This window comes from Nilaparvata lugens, chromosome 7 (genome assembly GCF_014356525.2).
Source record: "Nilaparvata lugens isolate BPH chromosome 7, ASM1435652v1, whole genome shotgun sequence".
NCBI lineage: Eukaryota > Metazoa > Arthropoda > Insecta > Hemiptera > Delphacidae > Nilaparvata > Nilaparvata lugens.
In genome coordinates this window covers 33,152,643-33,176,728 of record NC_052510.1, presented here as the reverse complement: position 1 = coordinate 33,176,728, position 24,086 = coordinate 33,152,643, and the positions used below count along the sequence as shown (strand labels likewise).

General features: G+C 35.6%; 1 protein-coding gene across 1 annotated transcript; it reads left to right on the top strand.

Moving 5' to 3' along the window:
* The first annotated feature begins 2,677 nt into the window (after positions 1 to 2,677).
* Positions 2,678 to 6,457, top strand: LOC120352192. Its single transcript, XM_039431911.1, has 2 exons — positions 2,678 to 3,048; positions 6,155 to 6,457. Exons 1-2 carry the CDS (start codon positions 2,956 to 2,958, stop codon positions 6,455 to 6,457), a joined length of 396 nt encoding a protein of 131 aa, XP_039287845.1. The 5' UTR covers positions 2,678 to 2,955.
* The last annotated feature ends 17,629 nt before the right edge of the window (positions 6,458 to 24,086 follow it).

The window sequence follows — 24,086 nt, the reverse complement described above, 5'->3', positions numbered from 1 at the left end:
AATATTGAACTGAAAATTTCACATTACAATTTTTTCCATGGCAACCAAATGATGTGAATTAGCATTGGTAGAAGAACACTGTGTGAAAATGTTATCTCAACAACAGATAATGTTGCATGAAAGATCAAGATTATTAACTTTTGATAAAAGATGGACGAAATCTTCTCACCATTTGTCGGCGGAAAACATGGTGAGAGAGGGATTTATATTCGCATGTGTACCAGACATTGTGTGCTGTGTATGTTGTTCAATTTATTTGGGAAAATGGGAAGAAAGTGACATACCAGCAATAGAACATGCAAGGTACAGTCCGAACTGTGCATTGATAAGGAAAGATAATATAACAATCGAAGAGGAGAATTTCGATAATAATATTCTACGTCAATATGAAGAAAAATATTTAACTTTTAATCGTGTAGAAGATTCATCTGTTCAAGGAGAGTATTTTGAAAATCATCATCGTCATCTACATTGTGACTATTGTAAATCATTATCTGATAAAGCAGAGTATTTTGCGAGAAATGGTTATTTCTTACATAAAAATCACTATCTGCAATGTGTCTATTGCAAATATATTATCGAAAATCCATTTGAAAAAGTAATACATTTACCGTTTTGTTCATATGAAGAGTGTGAGAAAGAAGGGGGAGGAGAAGATTACCCAGATAAAGCACATCATAAAGATGAGCTAAAATCGCATGCATGCAGTATGCTGTAGAAGGTTTTTTGTCCCCCGAGGACAAAAATCCTCCCCTCTGAGGACAAAAATTGTCCTCCGATGACAATAATTTGTCATCGGAGGAAAATTTTCCTCTCCTCCGACTCCCCTATGAGGATAAAATAAAAAGTAAAAATGTACTCACATGTGTTGGTTGATGCATGAATGACAGGTATCTTCTCGGCTATGGATGTGCAGGTATAGATGGCTATCCGGGCTAAGGAGCTTCTCTTTGTCTCAGAAACAGAGTAACGGCCAGCAACAGTCACAGTTATAACATAGTTATTCAAAAGTATTCTTTGAGTATCTATAGTGAGGTCCACGTTATAATGGTAGTGTACGATTTGCAATGGTGTTCTTGTCTCGTTCAACAAATGTGAAAGAGTTAGGGGTTAGATTTTATTTAGGTTATATTTAATAATGTTTTATTAGGATAGGTTAGGTTTTTGCTTTAAAATTGCAATATGCTAGAAGGGGCTAGGGTCTAGGTGGAGTTATGTTTTTTGATGTTTCAAAGCACAGAATTACAAGGAGTTTTATAGGAGTTTTCTCTGTTTCAAAGGTAAAAGGATAGGTTAGGGGGTTAGGATTTTGCTTTGAATCACATGTTTGTGAACATGTTCATGAAATGAACCACATGTTTGTGAACATGTTCATGAAATGAACCACATGTTTATGTTTTGTTCTAAAGATGACGAATAAATCTAAAGTATTGAATTTGAAAGGGTTAGAGGTTAGGTTTTATTTAGGTCATATTTAATAATGTGTTATTAGGATAGGTTAGGTTTTTGCTTTGAAATTGCAATATGCTAGAAGGGGCTAGGGTGCAGTTAGAGCTATGTTTTTTGATGTTTCAAATGTGAAAGGATAGGTTAGGGGGTTAGGATTTAGCTTTGAAATCTAAATTATTAAATGTGAAGGGGTTAGGGGTTAGGTTTTTTTGGATTATATTTAATAATGTTCCATAAGTTCAGGTTAGGTTTTTGCTTTTAAATTGCAATATGCTAGAAAGGGCTAGGGTCCAGGTAGAATAATGCTTTTTGATATTTCAAAGGTGGAAAGATAGGTTAGGATTTGGCTTTGAAATTGCAATATGCTGGAAGGGAATAGAGGTTTTTCAAATAGTTATGTTTATTGATGTTTTAAATGTAAAAGGGGAGGTTGAGGGTTCGGTTTTTGTTTTGAAATGACAATATGCTGACTTAGTTATAGTGTTTTTTGAGATCAGTTAAATATCAACTGTTATATTTTATTAATTATATTTTTCAAAAGTACTCTTTCTTTTATTAAATAAAATGATATTATATTGATTACTATATTGAATTTAATGATTGATCATCATTGGATAATAATATCTTCATCAAATGGAATGACGATTGGTTCCAGTTACAGTGCTCGGTAACCATCATCACAAAGAACATTACATTCAAAGATCTGACTGAATGGAACAGGAAAAACCCGTTGCTAACGCATGCGCGATGCGGTGCTGTCTGAGACAGAGAGTGGTTTGTATCCGGCTATGCTTCCTTTTTGGATTGTGTGCTAACCTCTCAGGTATGTTGCCTTGACGAGAGCTCAACTGCTTATGATGTCGGAAGCCGAGTTGTGAGGTGAGCACTCCAATGCTGCGAAAACAATGAAATATTAGAAATCAATAAGCATCACAAGAGGCGGGATGCTATTCAAAAATATAGAATGTTTGAGTGATTGTAACGGTTTTTATGATAGGAGAGAATACTTACAAAACTGAATGATATTGATAACGATGTGGGAGGATATAGCAGCAGGTGCTGTTCCATGCCTAGTCCTAGGGGAGAATTTTTTTTGTCTTGTAGCACATGTGGCTCCCACTCGCATGAGCCTGGAATAGAGAGAGAAATGCATGCTATATAAACAGATGTAATGCGAGCAAAATTATCATTCACATCAGAGTCAGATTCGAGTGTGCTCTACTTCACTCATCATACGAGATGAGTTCGTCATCATCATCAACCTCGTCCTCATTCAACCTCCCAGATAGCCCACCACAACATGAGCGTATCCTCAACTACTGGCAACAGAAAGCTGCCCTCGCTGCCAAGGCGTCCGCTGCTGCACCTGCTCCTTCTCCGCTCACCATGGAACCACCATCGCCAGGGGAGATCGTGCTGGGTGACAGTCCAGTTCAACACTTGGCTCCAGCTGCTACCTGGGCACCGTGACATGTGGTGCCAACAACTCTGACCAACAACAACAACATGAAACAGAAGCAGGGGAAGAGGAGGAGGTTGGTGTTTGACAAGCCTGAGGTTAGCGGGGATGAGGACGAGACAATCTTCTCACAAACAAAGGTTAGTTTCAACAAATATTATTAACTTGTATGTGTACAGATTTTTTTATAAAACAATCGATCATTGGAAAAAATCTGAACATATACAAGTCTTTGATTATTATTATTTGATAGCAAAGAACTATTGTTTAAAGTAATCGCTCATGCATAAATTATTTGATAGCAAGGAAATATTATTTGAACTGATTAGAGATGCAATTGAATTACGAGATATTATTGTTTAACCCTTAGCGCTCGAGTGTCGGGAGAGCCCCGAAATTGCCAGATTCCTCTCCCACTCAGATTTTACTACAACTGGATTCCCTGCCCACTCACATTTAATCACAGCACTGCGCTCGGCGCACGCATACATTACAGTTTCATCCTATCTTATTCAATTCTGTCATTCTTCTACTGCATGCTGTTAATCTAATTTAACGTGCTATTAATGTAAGTAATATTTTTTATGATTACCTTATTTATATTTCTCCATTGCTGTAAACTTCTCGAAGCATTCACCAGGATGGAGCCCAGGTTTTCGGGTACATGTCTTGTAGAAAAATACAGTCTCTCTCCTTCCACCTGGCACTTTCCTGTTGCTGCAGACTGCACAGTCCTTCAAATTGCTTTTTTCATTTGAATAGATGAAATGTGGTTTTCCATTCAATCGTTCTCCTTTGTCATTTGATGATGGTCTTCCTCGTTTCTCCCCTTGTTCATTGTTCCTTATATTGCCAGTCAATTCCAAAATCAATTCTTGACGGAATTTTTCTGTTTCATTGGCTTCAGGCCCAGTTCCTTCCTCTTATAATTAAATATAACATAGCTATTTACAATTGTTACATCTAGAAGCCAAAAAAACATTTTTTTCCACCATTTTCTTGACTGTCTTGTGAAACTATAGGGAGCAACATAGTAATCTGCTAGATCTACACCTCCCATGAAACTATTGTATTTGTGAATCACTGTGGGTTTTGTGATTTGTTTCTTCTCTCCTCCTTTTACGACTCTTTCTATAGTTTCGTTTTGATTCCCATACAGGGTTGTGGTCATGGCAACTAGATTCTTATCTTTCCAAAGTAGAACCATAGTATTTTTGTCTCTGTTCACAAAGCTCTTACTATCACCTTGTTTCAATTTTCTTTTTTCAAATTCGGTGGGAGACCTTTCCTGTTTGTCATTATTGTTCCAGTAGAATGAATCCCTAATCCCAACAGTTCTATACCTAATAAATAACTTGAGTAGAATCTATCAGTATATACATGAAACCCTCTCCTGTTTGTTGACTCTAGCAGCTTCTCAATCAAATGCAAAACTATTCTTGAACTAAATGGCAAGTCTGGCCTGAGTAGAGAGTCTGTAGTTTGGGAGCGGAAATATGGCTCAAATACACTGACATAGTCTGTGAGAGAATCTGCCAATACATAAACTCTCAGTCCCCATTTGGTAGGTTTTTTCGGATTATACATTTTAGCACCAAATCTTCCTTTGAAGCCAACTGTCGATTCATCAATACTGATATGTTCACTTGGAACAAAGTACTCCCTAAATTTATCATTTAGATAAATTGACACATTTCTTATTTTTTGTCCTCGTGTTTTAGTAGCTGGTTGAACTTCAGGTGGACATTAATGTAAGCACCAATATATCTGCAAGAATCTCTCCCTTGAGAAAACATTTTTGAAAAACGGTTGATAATCTAACCATTGTTCAGAAAAAAAATCTTGTAATTCTGGCTTAGGATTCATTGCCATGTTCAGAATTACTCCAATAAATGCCTTCATTTCTGCCAGAGTGACATCAGTCCATGTTCTCCAAGTAGATTTTTGTGGAAGTGGAAGTGGAATCTTTGAAATTTTTTCTCTTGCATATCTATTTGTTTCTTCAGTAATTTCTTCAATCAAATTGTTTGTAAAAAAAATTTCAAAAAACTGTAGTGGTGTTTTGTATTCATTGGGAATGTTTCAAGGTCCTGATACTACTGTACAAGGGATTTTTGCAAATCCAGGAAAGTTACCTTGGCACGAGTTCCAGTCATCATCACTATCACTACTATCACTCACATCACTCACAGGATCATTCTCTGGTTCGACTTCACTCCATTCACTGTCACTACTTGAAGCACTCGATAATTCATCAAAGTTAATGTCTTCAATTTCATCAATTTGTAGAGGAGAACCCGATCGCGAACGCAAAGAACAAGCCATGTCGAGCTGAACTAACCTAGAAAGTTTGAACTGAACAGCAACGGTTTTGCAGCGGCCGACAAAATCATCGTGTTTGCTCACTGTAGGAGGCAGTGGGCTTTGAAAGTTAGTTCATTGGAAAGATAACAGATTGCAGCACATACTGATGTAAGAAAAATTGTCGGGTATCAGCCGACAGCCGAGTTACATAGCAAACAAAAATCGTGCGGGCGTCACCCGACTTGCGAGTGGAAGAGGAATCTTCCAATGCCAGGGCTCTCCCGACACACGAGCGCTGAGGGAAGCCAGTAGTAATAAAATCCGAGCGCTAAGGGTTAAAGTAATTGCTCATGCATAATAAATTATTTGATAGCAAGGAAATATTATTTGAACTGATTAGAGATGGGATTGGATTATGAGATATTATTGTTTAAAGTAATTGCTCATGCATAAATTATTTGATAGCAAGGAAATATTATTTAAACTGATAAGAGATACAATTGAATTATGAGATATTATTGTTTAAAGTAATCGCTCATGCATAAATTATTTGATAGCAAGGAAATATTATTTGAACTGATTAGAGATACAATTGAATTACGAGATATTATTGTTTAAAGTAATTGCTCATGCATAAATTATTTGATAGCAAGGAAATATTATTTGAACTGATTAGAGATGGAATTGAATTACAAGATATTATTGTTTAAAGTAATCGCTCATGCATAAATTATTTGATAGCAAGGAAATATTATTTGAACTGATTAGAGATATAATTGAATTACGAGATATTAGTGTTAAAGTAATCACTCATGCATAAATTATTACTCACTTTGAGATTGTGTAGTGAATTTATTGATCAAGTTCTCTAGTATGATTTGACGGATCTGATTTGATGATAATCTGAAACAAATAAGACACTAATCAAATATTTTTCAACAGAAACATGCTGCAATGGAGAACAAGTCATCACTTGTCCCCCTGATGAAGGAAGTGGAGAGGGCAGAGGAGGATGAGAGGAGGGAGATGGACTTTGTTCAACTCATCAATCAGCCTGTACCCAAACCCTGGGTGTCACTGAGAGAGTTGAAAGAGGATGCTCCCTACCCCATTATCAGCGCGAGGGAGAATACCAGAAAACATGGACGACGAGTTATTTTTAAAATTAGCAATGCAGGAAGTCTGTGTGTGAGGTATATTTACCACAATGATTTGCTTCCTGCATTAGCACGGAAAAAATTGTAGAGTTCAACAAAAATTGTAAAAATTTGGTAATGATAGTATCACATAAGTCGGGGAATTGGACTGATATAAAAATTGTTAAGCATTAACAATTTTTATATCCATACAATTGGTCAACTAATGTGTTACGAATTGTATAGATGTATGTGTTAAAGTAGTATTAGTAGTGAATAAATTGTGTACATATTTGATAAAAAATTGTTTTCAATTCTTACCTGTTTACACTTGTTGTTGTTGTTGTTGACAAGTTCAAAATGAATAGTAGAAACACAGGCAGAAGAATGGTTCACCTTTCACGTCCTTGCACTCTGTTGCGAATGATATGTAAATAAGCTGAGCTCCCCTTTTATAGTGTGTTGCGAGCATGCATAGAGCCAAACGTCTTTACTACTACACACACATAGACACACACACGCACACACACATACAGCCAAGCGGTTTCGGTGAGTTGATGCATCACTCTCTCGCACATCTGTTTTGGCATGCGTTCCTACAGATATGGGCGGGTGCGATGACATCATTTCTCCCTTTCAAATTGTGTTCACCTTTTCAGATTTGTTATTTGAAATAATATTCTTATCATTTGAACAATGTTATAAGCACATAGCAATCTGATAGTGTGTGAATTCATTTCCAACTCGATTGAAGATTAAACCAATTCAATTTTCTTTTGATTAAGTTGGTGTAATGATTAATTAATTAATTAACTTCAGTTAATGTTCAACCATTGAGTTGAAAGGTAAGAAAATGGTATGTAGGAGAAAGCAAAGTTTGAGGAAATGAGGTAGAGGAATCTTGAGTTCAGCGGCAAAAGTTATTAAGGGTGTGACAGGTTTAGCAGGTAATGTGACATCCACTATTCTAAATAAGCTCATTGACAATCATCAAAATGAAATTCACATTCCTGGCTATCAGTATTGTGGCCCAGGCACCAAGGTTAATGAAAGGTTGAAGAGAGGTGATCAAGGTATAAATTCATTAGATAGAGCCTGTATGGTACATGATATAGCGTATACACAAAATAGCGATAATAAAACTCAAGCGATAGCTGACAGAGCTCTAGCGAACGCAGCGTGGGACATATTCAAAAATCCAGAAACACCCCTTGCCAAGAAAGCACTTAGCTATCTTGTTACAAATGTCATGAAAGCTAAAGCAGCATTTGGTGGGTCTTTGAGAAAGAAGAAGAAGAAGAGGAAGAATGAGAGGAGAAGTTATAGTAATGATATTAGACGCAAAGCTATAGCTCAGTTGAAAGAGCATATTGCAGGAAAAGGGTATTTTTTGAAACCTTTTCCTAAAATAACTAGTGGGGGGAGAGTTTTAATCCCACCCTCTTTACCACCACCATCATCATATGGTGTGAGTTTATTCCCCCAAAAACAAGTTGAGAAATGTAGAAAACAAAGAAGAGTAGGAAGAAGAAGAAGAAGAAGACATGAATATTGAAGGAGAATTGAGTAATTATGATTTGATTGATTGGTCGAAATTATTACAGTTTCGGCTAAGAGGTATATATGCTAGATGCATTACCCAAAAAAATTCTAAAAAACAAGAATGGCATTATGAATTTAGCGAGGAAAAGCAAGGATGGCACACATTGGGTTGCATATAAAAAAGTTGGCTCTAATGTTTGGTATTTTGATACAATTGGAAATTTACAACCGCCTTACGAATTGGACAAATATTGGAAAAAAGAAATTGGAGTAAATATATTTTATAATGTAGAGCACATGCAACCATTAAAATTGTGATTTTTGTGGTCATCTTATGTTATTGTTTCTTGCAAATCAGTTGTAATTAAGTGTTTGTGCTGAACACACATTACAAGATGGTTGTTATTACATTAAGATCTAACACAAGTAACCTCTACGAACATTTACAAGAAATTATAGAATTGGATAAAAATTGTGAATGGGAAATTGGATTGATTAATTTTTGTAGTTACAATAGTATTGCAAACGTTAACAAAGGAACAAATTCCAGCTTCAAATATGGTGATAGATTAATTGAGCTGTTTACGGGTGCATATGAAGTTGAGGATATTATAAAATCTTTAAAGAATAAATTGAATATTGATGAGAAGAAGAATAAACTTATTATACGTGCAAACACAAATACTATGAAGATTGAAATTCATTCTGATAAAGCTATTGATTTAACACGTACTGATTCGATTGGTAAGATACTTGGTTTTGATAATGTTGTTTGGCAAGCAAATAAATGACATTATTTCCAGCATTTGGTTAACATAACAAGCATTGGTAGTATTGTACTCGAGTATAATTTAGCATGTGGTAGTTACTCTGATGGAAAACAAAAACATATTATCTACAAATTTTTGCCAAAGGTTCCTAGTGGTTATTTAATAAATGAAGTACCATCACCGATTATTTATGTACCTTTGAATACGCATCGAATTCAAACTATTAATGTTAAGGTAACAGACCAGAACGGATCATTCATTGATTTCCGTGGAAATACAATTATAATTAGGTTGCACATACATGAAAAACAAAAGTAAACGTAATGGGTTATCTTGTTTTCAATCCACATTCAAATAAGATGTGTACGCACATTGTCATTAGAGAGACAAACATGGGAGCGTCAACACCTAAAAACAAACGTGCTGTCAGCTAAAAGTGTGAGAATATTAGAAAAGTTAGGTTTTATAGTTGATTGGCGGGATGTTAGGAGGAGGAGGAGCCGCAATTAGTGAAATTCTGGATGTGGAGACAGAGCTTCAGTTTTATAATGATATAACCAAATTCCAATTTCATACTCATACAGTTTATTCGGGACAAGAAATAAAAAACTCTGACAAGGCACGTATTGGCATGAATTCTTTAGATGTCTATTCTTTACCTTGCAAATCATTTATATTTATTGAGGGAACAGTTAGCTGTACAAAACCGGGAACAGACCCTGCTGGACCACCAGTTGCGGCAAACTATAAATTAAGCAGTAACATAATCGGCAACCTTTTTGATGAAATACGATATGAATTAGCAGGTCAGCAAATTTCTAAATCAAGATTGATTGGATTAACATCCACAATTAAAGCTATACTAGTTAAGAATACACTTGATAAGAACACATATCACTTGGCCGGTTTTGACAGAGCAGGATATGCGCTAACAGATAATAAATTCACTTTCTGTGTACCGCTGAAATTAATCCTCCCGTTTTTTGAAGATTTTCAAAGAATAATTCAAAATTTGAAACAGGAACTCTTCTTATTGAGGTCACCAACAGACCTAAATTGTGTTGAGTCCGCAACTGGAACAGGCATTAGTGTGAAAATTACAAAACTGCAATGGAGAATGTCCTACATAACTTTAGAAGATCACATAAGACTGAAATTTTTGAGACTGCTCGATGCTGACACTCCACTGAAATTGGGTTTCCATCATTGGGAAATTTGTGAATTACCAAATTTGCAAAATTCACTTAACCATTCTTGGGCAGTCCGCACCACATCGATTTTTGATAGTCCAAAATACATTATAATTGCATTTCAAACTGATCGTAAGAATAAAATAAAAAAATCAATATCTAATTTTGATAGCTGTGGTATTTACAATGTTAAAGTATATTTGAACAGCTAGTATTATCCATATGAAAATCTGCTAGGTAAAAAGGAACTATTATACAGGATGTTTTTGGATTTCGCTCCCTCGTATTATAATCATTCAATCAATAGCGAACTCGGAACAGAAATCGACTTTAAGACATTTTGTGATTCAACACTGCTGGTTGTTGTGGATTGTTCACACCAAACAAGTCATTTGAAATCTTTGACAGATGTTTGTATTGAAATGGAATTTAATACTGAAGTACCTGCAAATACTTCTGCTTATGGCATTTTAATTAGCGATCGTGTGATGGAGTACACAATTCTGATGAGCATGGTGAAAGAAATTCAGTAATTTTATTGATAGAGTGCACTGCGTGCAATATTATATAAGGTGTGCACCCTGACAAATTTGGTTCATTATCAGTTTCACCTTTGAACAGGTAACATCTAAAATATCCTATTCTTTGTGTTCTGATATTTTGGAGAGTAAGAACAAAGTGCAAACTCAGTCTATTGGTATCCAGTGTGATCTTGATTCTGATAGTTTCTATTATGAACCAAGGTGCAGTACACCGATCCAGAAGCCACAGGAGGTGGAGGAGCAGAAACGGGAGGAGGAGGAGGAGAAAGATGGAGGATTCGATGAGCCTGCCGAACAGGAAGAAGTGGACAAGCAAGCGAGTACGAAAATTGCTACAGTTGATCTTCACTGGTTTAAACAAGATTGTAATCAAATTATTGTGAAACTTGCCATAATTGATCAGTTTAATAATTATATTGTATTCCATTTCAAATCGCCATTTGCAAAGACGGAATTGAGTGCAAAATTGTATAATGATGTAGCATGGTTAGAACGTCACTATCATAAAATAAAATGGGTAGATGGAGATTTAGAATACACTGACTCATTAATACGTGATTACCTTGTAGGTTATGAAAAAATTTTCACAAAAGGAACTGAGAAAGCAAAGTTTTTAAGAAGATTGCATACTAACGTTCAATGTATACCAGAGGAATTTGCAAAACCCGATTTCAGCTTTTTAACTAGTTTATGGTGTTATGGTGTGTGTTGTCACGATGTATATCGTAACTAGAGAAAGGAATTGAGTTTAGGGCTCATTTATTTGATGCTCGGCTATCTTTGATAGAATCTAAGGGGTCAACGTTCAAGCCAGCCACTGGCCTACCGCTCAGCGGTGCTGCGCATCCTCTCTCCCCTCCCTCTCGGTCACTGAGGGAGGCTCGAGAAAGGCTAGCAGGAGGCAGTCGAGTTCGGAGAGCCAGGGTGAGCGGTCGAGTGACATGAGAAGGAAGCAGCGAGCAGCTAGCAACGTCACAGTATGTCTTGTACTGAAGTGAACTCCAATTTCTTCAGCGACCGAGAGTTGTGTTGAGGCTAAAGACGATTAGTCTCAAACACGGCGAACTCCATTGTTCAACACCCGTTTGGGCGAGTGCTGAATGACATTTAACCCATTTAGACGACGGGCTACCAGTTTCGACCAACAGCGACACGTCAGGTTTGGTTGAAACCTGACTCCCCATTGGTAGACCACCAGTGAAACATCTAATCCAGTGCGGGATCGAGAAAGGACCTCAAGGAAGGTGTGGAAAAACCTTTCCCGCGACTCCGCGACCGATCCGGACCCCAGGAGGACAGCTGGTGCCCGGCAAGTAGGACTTAGGAAAGTCCAGAGTGCGGGCCACCGCAGCGCACTAGTCCAGTGCGGAATCGAGAGAGGACCTCTGGGAAGGTGTGGAAAAACCTTTCCCGCGACTCCGCGACCGATCCGGACCCCAGGAGGACAGCTGGTGCCCGGAAAGTAGGACTTAGGAAAGTCCAGGGTGCGGGCCACCGCAGCGCACTAGTCCAGTGCGGAATCGAGAAAGGACATCTGGGAAGGTGTGGAAAAACCTTTCCCGCAACTCCGCGACCGATCCGGACCCCAGGAGGACAGCTGGTGCCCGGCAAGTAGGACTTAGGAAAGTCCAGAGCGCGAGCCGCCGCAGCGCACTAATCCAGTGCGGAATCAAGAGAGGACCTCAAGGAAGGTGTGGAAAAACCTTTCCCGCAACTCCGCGACCGATCCGGACCCCAGGAGGACAGCTGGTGTCCGGCAAGTAGGACTTAGGAAAGTCCAGAGCGCAAGCCGCCGCAGCGTACTAATCCAGTGCAGAATCGAGAAAGGACCTCAAGGAAGGTCTGGAAAAACCTTTCCCGCGACTCCGCGACCGATCCGGACCCCAGGAGGACAGCTGGTGCCTGGCAAGTAGGACTTAGGAAAGTCCAGAGTGCGGGCCACCGCAGCGCACTAGTCCAGTGCGGAATCGAGAGAGGAGCTCTGGGAAGGTGTGGAAAAACCTTTCCCGCAACTCCGCGACCGATCCGGACCCCAGGAGGACAGCTGGTGCCCGGCAAGTAGGACTTAGGAAAGTCCAGAGTGTGGGCCACCGCAGCGCACTAATCCAGTGCGGAATCGAGAGAGGACCTCTGGGAAGGTGTGGAAAAACCTTTCCCGCAACTCCGCGACCGATCCGGACCCCAGGAGGACAGCTGGTGCCCGGCAAGTAGGACTTAGGAAAGTCCAGAGCGCGAGCCGCCGCAGCGCACTTATCCAGTGCGGAATCAAGAAAGGACCTCAAGGAAGGTGTGGAAAAACCTTTCCCGCAACTCCGCGACCGATCCGGACCCCAGGAGGACAGCTGGTGCCCGGTAAGTAGGACTTAGGAAAGTCCAGAGCGCGAGCCGCCGCAGCGCACTAATCCAGTGCGGAATCGAGAAAGGACCTCAGGGAAGGTGTGGAAAAACCTTTCCTGCGACTCCGCGACCAATCCGGACCCCAGGACGACAGCTGGTGCCCGGCAAGTAGGACTTAGGAAAGTCCAGAGCGCGAGCCGCCGCAGCATACCAATCCAGTGCGGAATCGAGAAAGGACCTCAAGGAAGGTCTGGAAAAACCTTTCCCGCGACTCCGCGACCGAGGCGGACCCCAGGAGGACAGCTGGTGTCCGTCCAGTAGGACTTAGGAAAGTCCAGAGCGCGAGCCGCCGCAGCGCACTAATCCAGTGCGGAACCGAAAGAGGACCTCTGGGAAGGCCAGGGAAGGCCTTTACCAGAGCTCCGCGACCAACCCGGACCCCGGGAAGACACCCGGTGCCCAAGGACTAAGACTTAGTCCCGACACGAAGCTTTTTCTCGCGACTGGCACCACAAGGTTCCTATTCCCTTCATTCCGCGACCAACCCTGTTTGGCAGTGCGAAAGCACAGCCCCTCTTTCCTAAAAGAGGGAAACATTTCTCCAAAACACTCAAAACCCTGTTTCAACCCCCATCTCGAACGAGGGTGGTTGACGGACGCCCCACCAAGACTCCCGTCCCCTGCCACGGCCCTCCCCAGTCGCCGACTGAGTTTAGCCGGCCCAGAGCGACACTGGGAACTCTGATAGAGACAGGTGTGGGCAAAAATCTACTCAGAAGATTGGCACACGAACGTGGGGCCCAAGGCAGGAGGAGAAAAGCAGCAATGAGTGCAGAGGAGGAATGTAATCGCGCCGGAGAAGACCAGGAGGCGCGAGAGGATAGCAGCGATCCAGGAGTGTCCTGGATTCACAAACTCCACCGGAAAGAAGCAGTGGATCTAGCAGCATCAGCAGGGCTACCTACAATTTGTGTTGTGTATTGCCAAAATTCTTATGCAAATTATAAGTTGGTTTGCTCTGATAACTGGATTTCTTATTCATAAGCAATAGATCCATTCATAATTTATCAAGAATTTACCATTTTGGAGCCGATAACTTTCTTTAGGTTAATAGGTAAAAAATGCTATCCAACCGATTTAGGAGAAATTGGTAGCACGGCAAATTGTACGCCCTGGTGTGGGACTCAAACTACAAAATATATCCCTGGTTATAAAAAATTATTGGTAGGATAGATATCTTGATGAATTATGAATGGGAGATGCTGCTGAATGGGAAATCGGTTTGAAAAAGTTCAGGTTCTAATGAGTAAATATCTTTTACGCAGTAGCATGATGGAGAACAATAAAAATAATGAAGTTTTATCCAGTGAAAACATTCAAAACTTAGATGAAGAATCTCAAAATTTGAACCTAACCTTAAACAATGACTCAAACGATAGTGTAGCTGTAAGTGAAAACGTTTCAAATGTAACAATTCATGAGGAAGTAGTAGAAATATCAAATTAAACAAGTATGGTAGGAGCTAAAAATGATCTAAATCTTATAGCGTTCCTAACATAAAGGTTTGATGAGCAAAATGCTAGGTTTGATGAGCAAAATGCTAAGATTGATGAGCAAAATGCTAAGATTGCTAATTTGAAACAAGATCAAAGTGCTAGGTTTGATGATATGAAGCAAGAATTTGCTAGCATAAGACTAGAGCAGGTTAATACGAAGCAGAAAATAAAAGAGATAAATGTTACATTAAATAAAAATCACAAAGAAATAGGTCATCTACAGCAGAAAACTAATGATCTTGAAATATCAATGTTAGAAGTATAAAAATCAATGCAGAACAAAATCATTCAAGTTTCTGATAGGGTCGATGAGGTTAATGAAAGAGTAAATAAAAATAAGATCATAGTTGAGCAACAAAATATGACACAAGATGCTATCAATGTAGAAAATAATGAAAGTATTAAGCATGTTGAAAAAGAGGTTGTAGAATTAAACGAAAAAGTAGACAGGGAAATCAAGGTATTATCCTCTTTGAAAATAGATTGTCAAGAAAATACAGCTGCTATAACCGACGTGTAATCATACTGGTAACAATAGTAATTTCGATAGGTTTGAATTCCAAATGCAAATTGACAAAAATAATCCAATGCATTTCTTAGTAAACTTGACCGAGTATCTTGAGAGAAATGAAATCACAAACTGGATCAAAATTCAAGGTATTTTGGAAAACAATATTAATTCAAATTTTGCTTATCGTGATTGATGGATTTTCATCCGTTTTGATGTAAATAACTTTGAAGAATTTAAAGAGAAATTCATTGCTAGAATGTGGTAAGACGACATTCAGTCATCTGCTAGAAATTATTTGAGATTTGGAAAATATAAGCCAAACTTATCTAAGAATCTTACTGAGTATTAAATTTCTCGTTTCAACATTGCTAAGAATCTAATTCCAGTCTTAGATAAAGATACTATTTTTAAGTTTTTGGAAGGTCATTTTGATGAAAACATATCTACAACTGCTATTATTCGTAACATTAAGACTAAATGATGAGTTCATTTGTTTTTGGAATGAGTTTGACAATACTGACACTTACAAAGTAAACAGACAAACGCCCCGTGATCATAACAATGCTCAAGCTGGAGGTGAAAATAAAACAATAAGTTTCCATCAGAGTGAACATAGAGATGATCTCAATAAAGGGTGTTTCAAACTTGAAGAGATGAGTACAGGTAGAATTATGAGAGTCAATCAATATATGATGAAGAAATACCATCAGAAAGCACATAATGATTAGGAATCCTGTGTTATGCCGGGATTCAGAATAGCATAATTGCTACGCAGTGTGTGTGGTAAGAGTCCATAATTGTGTCTTTTTTCTTTCCTATAGCCTATTTTTCTTGGCCCTTAATCTTTTCAAATTTCGATTCTTTCCTGTCTTTGTGTAATGTTCAGTAAATTTCTTCTATGATGCATATCTTAACCAATCTTGTCCATAATCATTTAAATTTGTATTTTTTTCTGAAATAATTTTGGAAGTTAAAATAGTAGCTTATTTTCCTAATCTTTAAATTGTTGATAAAACTTAACTTTTCTAAAATCTATCTATCTATTGTAGTGTAAATAATTGTTTGCTTGCGGTATATTTTTTCATCATGTATTACATATTTTAATTATGTCTATTTTTGTCAGGTATCATATTAGGTAACTAGGTTTTTCAGAGCAAATTATGTCCCATTTTCTCATCTTTCATTGCATATCATGCCATAAGCCATATGTAATTGGGCTATAGTTTTCTTCTGGGCTTTTAACCCATTTTGCAATTTTTTTTATTTGTAGTATATTTTTATTGAATATACTTCCTTATGAAACACATAGTTTAGAACTGACATGTAGGATAGGCTCTAATTAATCTTTCTCTTCCTTGTATTATTAAGGAAATTTATGTACCCAATTTTCTTTTTCTCTTATTTGTATTTTTTAGGGAACTTATTTACCCATTATCCATCTTGATCATCTTTGTATTGTAATCTTGAAATGGTTTGTACTTATTATACAGTCTTCAAATTCTGAAATTATTTAAAAAATAAATGGTTCAATTTAGAACATGCTGAAATTTAATCTCATGTATAAATTCTTTTGTTATAATAATAAAACTTCAAAATTTGAAAGTATTAATGAATTGTGTTGCCATAAATATGAGATGTTCAATATAAATGAAAGTTAACTTGAATAATAATGATTTCATTAAATAAAAACGTCTTGTCATATTATTAATTGAAATGAGTTAAAGGTTAAAATTTCTCTAAAGTTTTTTGTAATTGATGTCTTTTTTTAAATTTAAAAAACTGTTTGTTCTATAAATTTTAATATGATTGATTATCGTTTGAAATGGATGCTGGAGTGTATGTAGAATTTTTTGTGGGGTTTGTTGATTAGAATTTTGCTGGTATGTGATTGTTTTTCGAGATGGAAACCCATTATTGCCTAAAGAAGGAATAACAGAGGTTATGACTTAGAGAGGCAGTAATGAAATAATATTTTTTGTGTTGATTACTTATGTTAATTGCCATGGATGCAGATGATTACTTATGAATATTGATTGCCTTTGAAGCAAAATATTATTGATGTTTTGAATGACTTCTTGTGTAATGATTGATAGTAAAGTTTTGTCATGAAATGTAGTTTGTGTTTAGAACATTGAAAAGTCAAAATAAACTATAGTATCCAACAAACGATGATCAATAATATCAAATATTTTGCTTTTTATACAATATTTGAACAAAATTAAAATGAAAATTTATAAATTTGTCCACATAAATAATTTTGAAACCCTGAATGATAAATCATAAATGTGAAATGCTATAAATGAAATGTTATACTAAGTGATAATGAAATGCAGATATATTATGAAATGATTGTGAATAGAAGACCAATTGTCTGAATTTATTGAAATATGTATTGAAATTATTTTTGTTGTGATGATCTGATGTTTTTTTACAATTATTTTGATAATGATACAGAGTGTTATGAAATTTATGTAACATGTATTTGTTTATGTTCTAAATTTTGAAGAATGGATTAAATTTTGTTATTTGAACAGTGAATAAATGGAAATGAAATTATCATTTTATTAAAATTTTGTAATTGATGTCTCTAATGAGTTTGAGGAAATTTCACAATTTATGTATTGCTGACTGTATAATAAGATGTTAACAATGAATTTCATTTTTTGTATTGACTATATACTTGTAAGTAATTTTCATGTGTATTAGATTGTATTGGTAGCCTAATCAAAATTTTCTTTTTAGTTTATAAGCATTTTAGAATAACAGGTACAGCATTGACATTAACATCGAAATAATTATCACGTGAATCTCAAAATCGACAACAAGTAAATGCCATGAAGAGTGTTAAGAACATTTGGGTGAATTTCGAACTAGTGTGACTCATTAATTGAATATCAACGCCAATATCTATGCTGATATCTACACCAATATCAATGCCAATATCTACACTGATGCCTACACCAATGCCAACGCCAATATCTACGCTGATGCCCACACCAATGCCAACGCCAATAACTATGCCGATATCTACACTGATGTCTACACCAATGCCAACACCAATATCTACGCTGATGTCTACGCCGATGCCTGCGCCAATGTTGATGCCAATGCCTATGACAATGCCAACGCCAATGCTGACACAAATGCATACGCCAATGACAATGCCAATGCTTATTGCTGACCATGTAACTCAAACTTCAACACTACCACATCACCTGGAGGTAATTGCCATCCATGTTCACGTTTGCAACTTTGAATTCAGAATAACAGTCACAGTATCATGAAAGAATTGATTCAAAAAAAAATCCTCTCCTAAATTATTCCTGTATGCAGAACTCTAAACCTTGAAAGCTGAAAATATCAAAAAACCAAACCTTACCTAAATTAATCCTCACCTAAATTAATCCTGCATGCAGCATCTATCTCTTTTCCGAAAAACAAATTACATTGTCATTTCAAGCCTGAAATGTACATTGTATAATTACAAATATGATACAAAATTTATGTGACTCTGTATCGAGTTTGGTATGCAGCCGTCTACTACAAGCATGAGGCAATGCTAACTGAGATGTCACCTGTATCGAGTTTGGTATGCAGCCGTCTACTACAAGCATGAGGCAATGCTAACTGAGATGTCACCTGTATCGAGTTTGGTATGCAGCCGTCTACTACAAGCATGAGGCAATGCTAACTGAGATGTCACCTGTATCGAGTTTGATATGCATCAGTCGACTACAAGTATCAGCCCAACACTACGTGCATCCAGATCAGCCCAACACTACGAGTATTCGGATCAGCCCAACACTGATGTCATCACACTGGAGTCACACTTAACTGAAAATCATACTGAGTGCCTTAACAGACTGTTTTCCAAAATTTGCATTGATAAAATCAACCGCGTCAATAGTGAAAGAAATGAACATTTTTTGATTTATTGAAATTTTATGTGAAAATTAAATGTAACAATTCATCAATTCATTAAAAAAAAATAATAATAATAAATTTTTTTATTCAACATACTAAATTTTTTTTTTATGCAATAAAATTCAATTTTTCTATGTATTAAATTTATGTGCAATTTCAAAAACTATTCTTTATATATATTAAACTTTCTGTTGAGATATTTTCCTTTAAATTATAAAGCTAAATCAAAAGTAATTTTGATATTCTATACTTTGAAATATTGTTTGGAAACATATAACAAATGCTATTGATGAATTTTTATAATAATTTCCAATATTATAGGATGACATGTAATGTTTTTCTAGAAAAAATTGTTACTGTTCTCGAATTTAAATTTCAACAATTTCCATTTGTGTCAATGTAATTTTTTCTTTAAATTTTCAAACAGTAAAATTTTTTATGTCAAGAGGGGGGTATTTGTAATATTACATTTTTTCTCGATTGGAATCGAATCTTCAAAACTTTATCTATATAAACTAAGATCTATAAAACTTTATATTAAATATCAGAGTAATCGATATACGGACAACTTTTTGACTGAGAATTTATCATATATAATTGTGTTGCTTGTTCCATGGTATCACCGAAAAAACAAACTCTTTAAACAGAGTTAATAGAATTAACAGATCATATAGAGGATATATAAATTTAAAATAACAGTTTCAAAATAAAGTTTTATTGAGAACAATTGTAAAATGTGAATTCTAAACTTGTAATTTATAATTTTTTGGTGACGTGTCCGTGAAGTCGTCACTGGTTTGAATTGTCTTTGCTCTTTACTGGTAGGCTTCCTTCTTCTCTAAAAAAATGGTGGCTGGCTATTGAAGGTGTTTTGTGCTCTCTGAATATTTTTCTATTTAATTGAAATTTTAATGTTTTAAATTGAGTTTTGAACAGTTTATAGTGTTCTAATTTTTGTCTATAATTATTTCTTGTGTTTACAAGCTTATAGCCATTGTTTTTTCAACTACATAAGTGGATAAGTATTTAGCTTGTAATGATTTTAGATGCTTAAGTGTGTAAGGTATTGTTCTTTGTGGATTTGTGTTATATATTGCCAAAATTCTTCTGAAGATTATAAGTTGGTTTGCTCCGAAAACTGGATTTCTCATTCATAGGCAATAGATCCATTCATAGTTTATCAAGAATCTATTACGTTGGAGCCGATAACTTTCCTTAGGTTAATAGATGGAAAATGCTATCCAACCGATTTAGGAGAAAATGGTAGCACGGCAAATTATATTTAAATTTTCAGAGTAGGTAACTTTAATTATTTTTATTTATTCAGCTTAAATATTAGAAAGTAATACTATCATGTAAATTGGTTTAATCTAATGTTCTAGATTATTGTACTGATTTATATTTAGAATAGTTCATTCATTTTAGTTTGTGTGTTGCAAGTTTATGAATAAATTTCAATTACAAAGTTTCAATTTCAATCTCTTAAGAACAAACGGTCAACTCAAGTCTCAAAAAATAGGATCTTGCTTTGCTATGCTTGTTTAATAGAATATTGTCAAAAACTACTCGCATGATAACCTACTCGTCTATCACATGCATTCACACAGATATACAAGAAGTTATTGAGAATAAAAAGTACCTAACAAAATTTCGATAATTTATTAGCTGTATACTTCCAATAATAACAAATATATGAACTTTTGAAAATATATTTAATATTCAATTCAATAACAATATTATATAAAGGTCAAAAATATCCATCTAACTGTTGATCGATACCATTTTCTATGCCATTTTGAGTAGGTACTATACAACGTCAATTTTTCATGTTCACAATAATTTTGCATTCCACTGAAATATAAAAAGGTAGTAGACTAAATTGTAGATAATCAACACTGTTAAATGATATTTATATATTCCCTCATTTTATTCTTGCAATGTAACAGTTCAATAAAATAATAATAATGAATTCAATAGTCCAACAACATTGCAGATACAAATTGAAAAAAATCTGTATGGCGAACAAAGCAATGGCACTGACACACAAAGAATAATTATCAATATTTTATGCAAGAATTTTTCTTTTGGGAAACTGCTTGAGCTGCTGTAGGCCTATTTTTTCTTCATCTTAGCTTAGTCCACCTGTCTTAAATAAGAAATTTTTATAAACAATAATAATTTCAGCTCCAATCAGTTTGAAAATATTTAAAATTAAATTCATATTTGAGACTTTTAAAATCCACTGTAAATGTACACTTTTAAAGTGTAGGCCTACTGTAATGTATAATAATTATTTTTGTAGGGTAAAGAGATATCAGCAGTAAATCCTACCTACTGTGTACGTGTAATCGCATTCATGTTTGTTATTATTTAAGAAGTATGATATTATTTTGCAATAATTGTGGTAGTTTTTGGATAGCTGAGCTGCCGTTCCAGCTCATTGTTGATTTCTGCGCATCCCACTAAATTCAATACTCATGAAGCTTATGGTCTATAATAAAGGATCCATTGCATATAATAAAAATCAATAGGTACTGTAGCATCATTGAAATAATAACGTTTTTTATATGCATCTAATTGAAATATCTATTTGATTAATCGAACAATAGAAATACAGAATAATGTATCATTCTTCTTTATAATTCCTAAATTAATTGAGGCTAAAAGCGGTCTATTTACTGTATTACTCTAGGCTACAATATAATTTCATCTTCAGACCGTGAAACCTATCAAAGCAATACGAAGCATTTTATATTCGTTTTGCGTTTTTTTAAACTATACAACTTATTTGGATGTGTTTTGTTTATTTTCAAAACATTTCACCATACACTAAACACAGCCCTAAAATATATCTGATTCAGTTATCTAGCCTATTTTTGTACATTTCAAAATAGGACAAACATCAAAATTAATAATATGCTCACTCATATAAGGATATAGGTTACTAAATGTAGGTAACAAATCTAAGTCAATATTATACATTTAAATGTATGAACACATGAATGAATTTTATCGAATACTACAATAATTATTATTGATGATTGACTTCCCCCAAGAAATTATTGTCGACCAATCCAATAAACGCTTTCCAAAATACATTACCCTATGAGCCCCTTGACATTTTTAAAACAAGTTAATACTTTCTCTATAATCAGTAGGGAGGAAATACAGAAGTTTTGAAGGGTATCAGTATCAGTGAATCCATCACCGTATTTGACCAGCTATCTTATGTTTCCTATTGATGATACCTTCAAATTTGATAAGTTAAAGCCATGGTGTGTACAGGAAAACAGAGTTTTATGGTACGTTACGAAGAAGAAAAAGGTAGATGTCACTCGCATTTATGAACCAAGTTCCAGAAGATTCTGATGAAACTCTTAATGGAAACATAGAATTCAATTAAAAAACAAAAGAGCTTACAGGAGTTTAAAACCTTGGGCTACGCGTACACATTTTATGAGCGCCAACTTCTACTTCTCAACAACGTGATGAGATTAAATTTATGCGCATTAATTAATTTTTTTTTACTTTTTGTGTAGTTGAGAAGTTGATATTGTGGTTATTATTCATATAGAATGAAAAAGACTAAGAAATTGTCAAAAACCACAGATTTATTGATGATACTTAGAAAGAATCTAGTTTTATTATAAAATTTTAAGCATACATTTAACTATTGACTAATTTAGTCAATAATTTTTCCATTTACATATTTGTTTTTTTATCTTTCACACTTGTTTTCTTTGTTCTTATTTTGTACTGGAGTAAATTTTGTTATCATGGCGATTCTGTTGCTTAAGTTGCCATTTTGTGACACCGTTGAGTGGGAGGAGACTGTCTAGCTGGGCCAATGGCAGGCGTTCAGCCATTGACCAATAGCAGTACTCGCCTACTAGCATAAATTCTGCTGCTCTTGTATTTAGTTTTAGTTCATCAGAGATTGACAATGGTGTAATAACCGAAACCGGTCTTTCTAAGTATCAATAAATCTGTGGTTTTTGACAATTTCTTAGTATTTTTCATTCAATTAATTAATTCAGTACCTATATGAATGAAGAAACCATTTTTTGGTTTCTCGCATAAAACTCAAAAACTATGTATCTTAAGGACTTGACTGTCATAATAATAAACACATTTTTGAAAAAACCCCTTTGCCACCAATTTTTTTCTATTTTTGCTCTTATAACTTTTAAAAAATCCATGCTGATTATGATCTTATAACGCATTGAATTTTCTTCAATTTGATGTATAATTTCACATTTTTACACATTTCCCTACACCTTTTGCAGCAGCTTTAGTGTTGAGTATGAAATGTCCATTTTTGTAACAATAAACCAATTGACAAATGAATTTAGAGGAAATGTTTTAAACAATTTTTTTTTGGCTTTGCAGCTTTGTTTAGACTAGTTAGGAGGAGAAAATATATATCAAAAGTCCCATTCCTAACTCATGTGCTAAGGGGATGAGGGTGGTTTAAAAGTTTCATTTTTCAGCGTTTTGCTTTTATTATTAGATCCAGAATTTGGAGTTAAATGGGATCGAAGATCGAAAGACATGGTATTGAATCGTAGAGGTAAAATAATTTTGGACCTCCGTGAAAGATATGATCTAGTAATATTAAATGGGAGAACAACGAGTGATGAATTGGGAGAATTTACGTTCACTAGAGGTTCAGGTGCTTCAGTGATAGATTTGTGTTGTGTGTCTAGAGGTTTGCTCAAGGATATAAATGATTTTAAGGTGAAGCAAGAAATATTTTCTGATCATTTGCCCGTAGAAGTAGCAGTAAAAATAAGTGAATTGCGAGTAAATGAAGATTATCTGTTGCCGCTACCGAGGTATGGTTGGAAAGGAAATGTAGAGCGACAGTATCAGGAGCGTGTAAGAAATCAATTAAACGAATCAGATTTGGATGATGTTACTGATGTTGAACGCGCCACGAATAGCATTCTTGCAATAATCAAGGAGAGTATGAATAGACAGCGAGAGAATAATAGAGTACCGGCAAATGGAAAATTTAAACAGGTGTGGTTTGACTGGGAGTGGAAGAGAGAGAGACTGAGGTGAGGTGCCTCAAAATGTTGAATTTATTCAGGAGAAGCAATTCTGAAGTCACTAGGCGTACTTATACAGATTTGAAATATATCTATAAAATATTGTGCAAGAATAAAAAGAAAAAAATATTATCACCATGCGGCAGTAAAATTGGCTAACGTAAGAGATTCTAAAAACTTTTGGGAGACGGTGAGGTTTTTTAAATCATCAAGAAGATTAACAAGTAATGCTATAAAATCGGAACAGTGGAATAGATTTTTTGAGCGACAGTTTACAGCAGAGGCTCTGGGAAGTATTGATGTACTGGTGGGCCC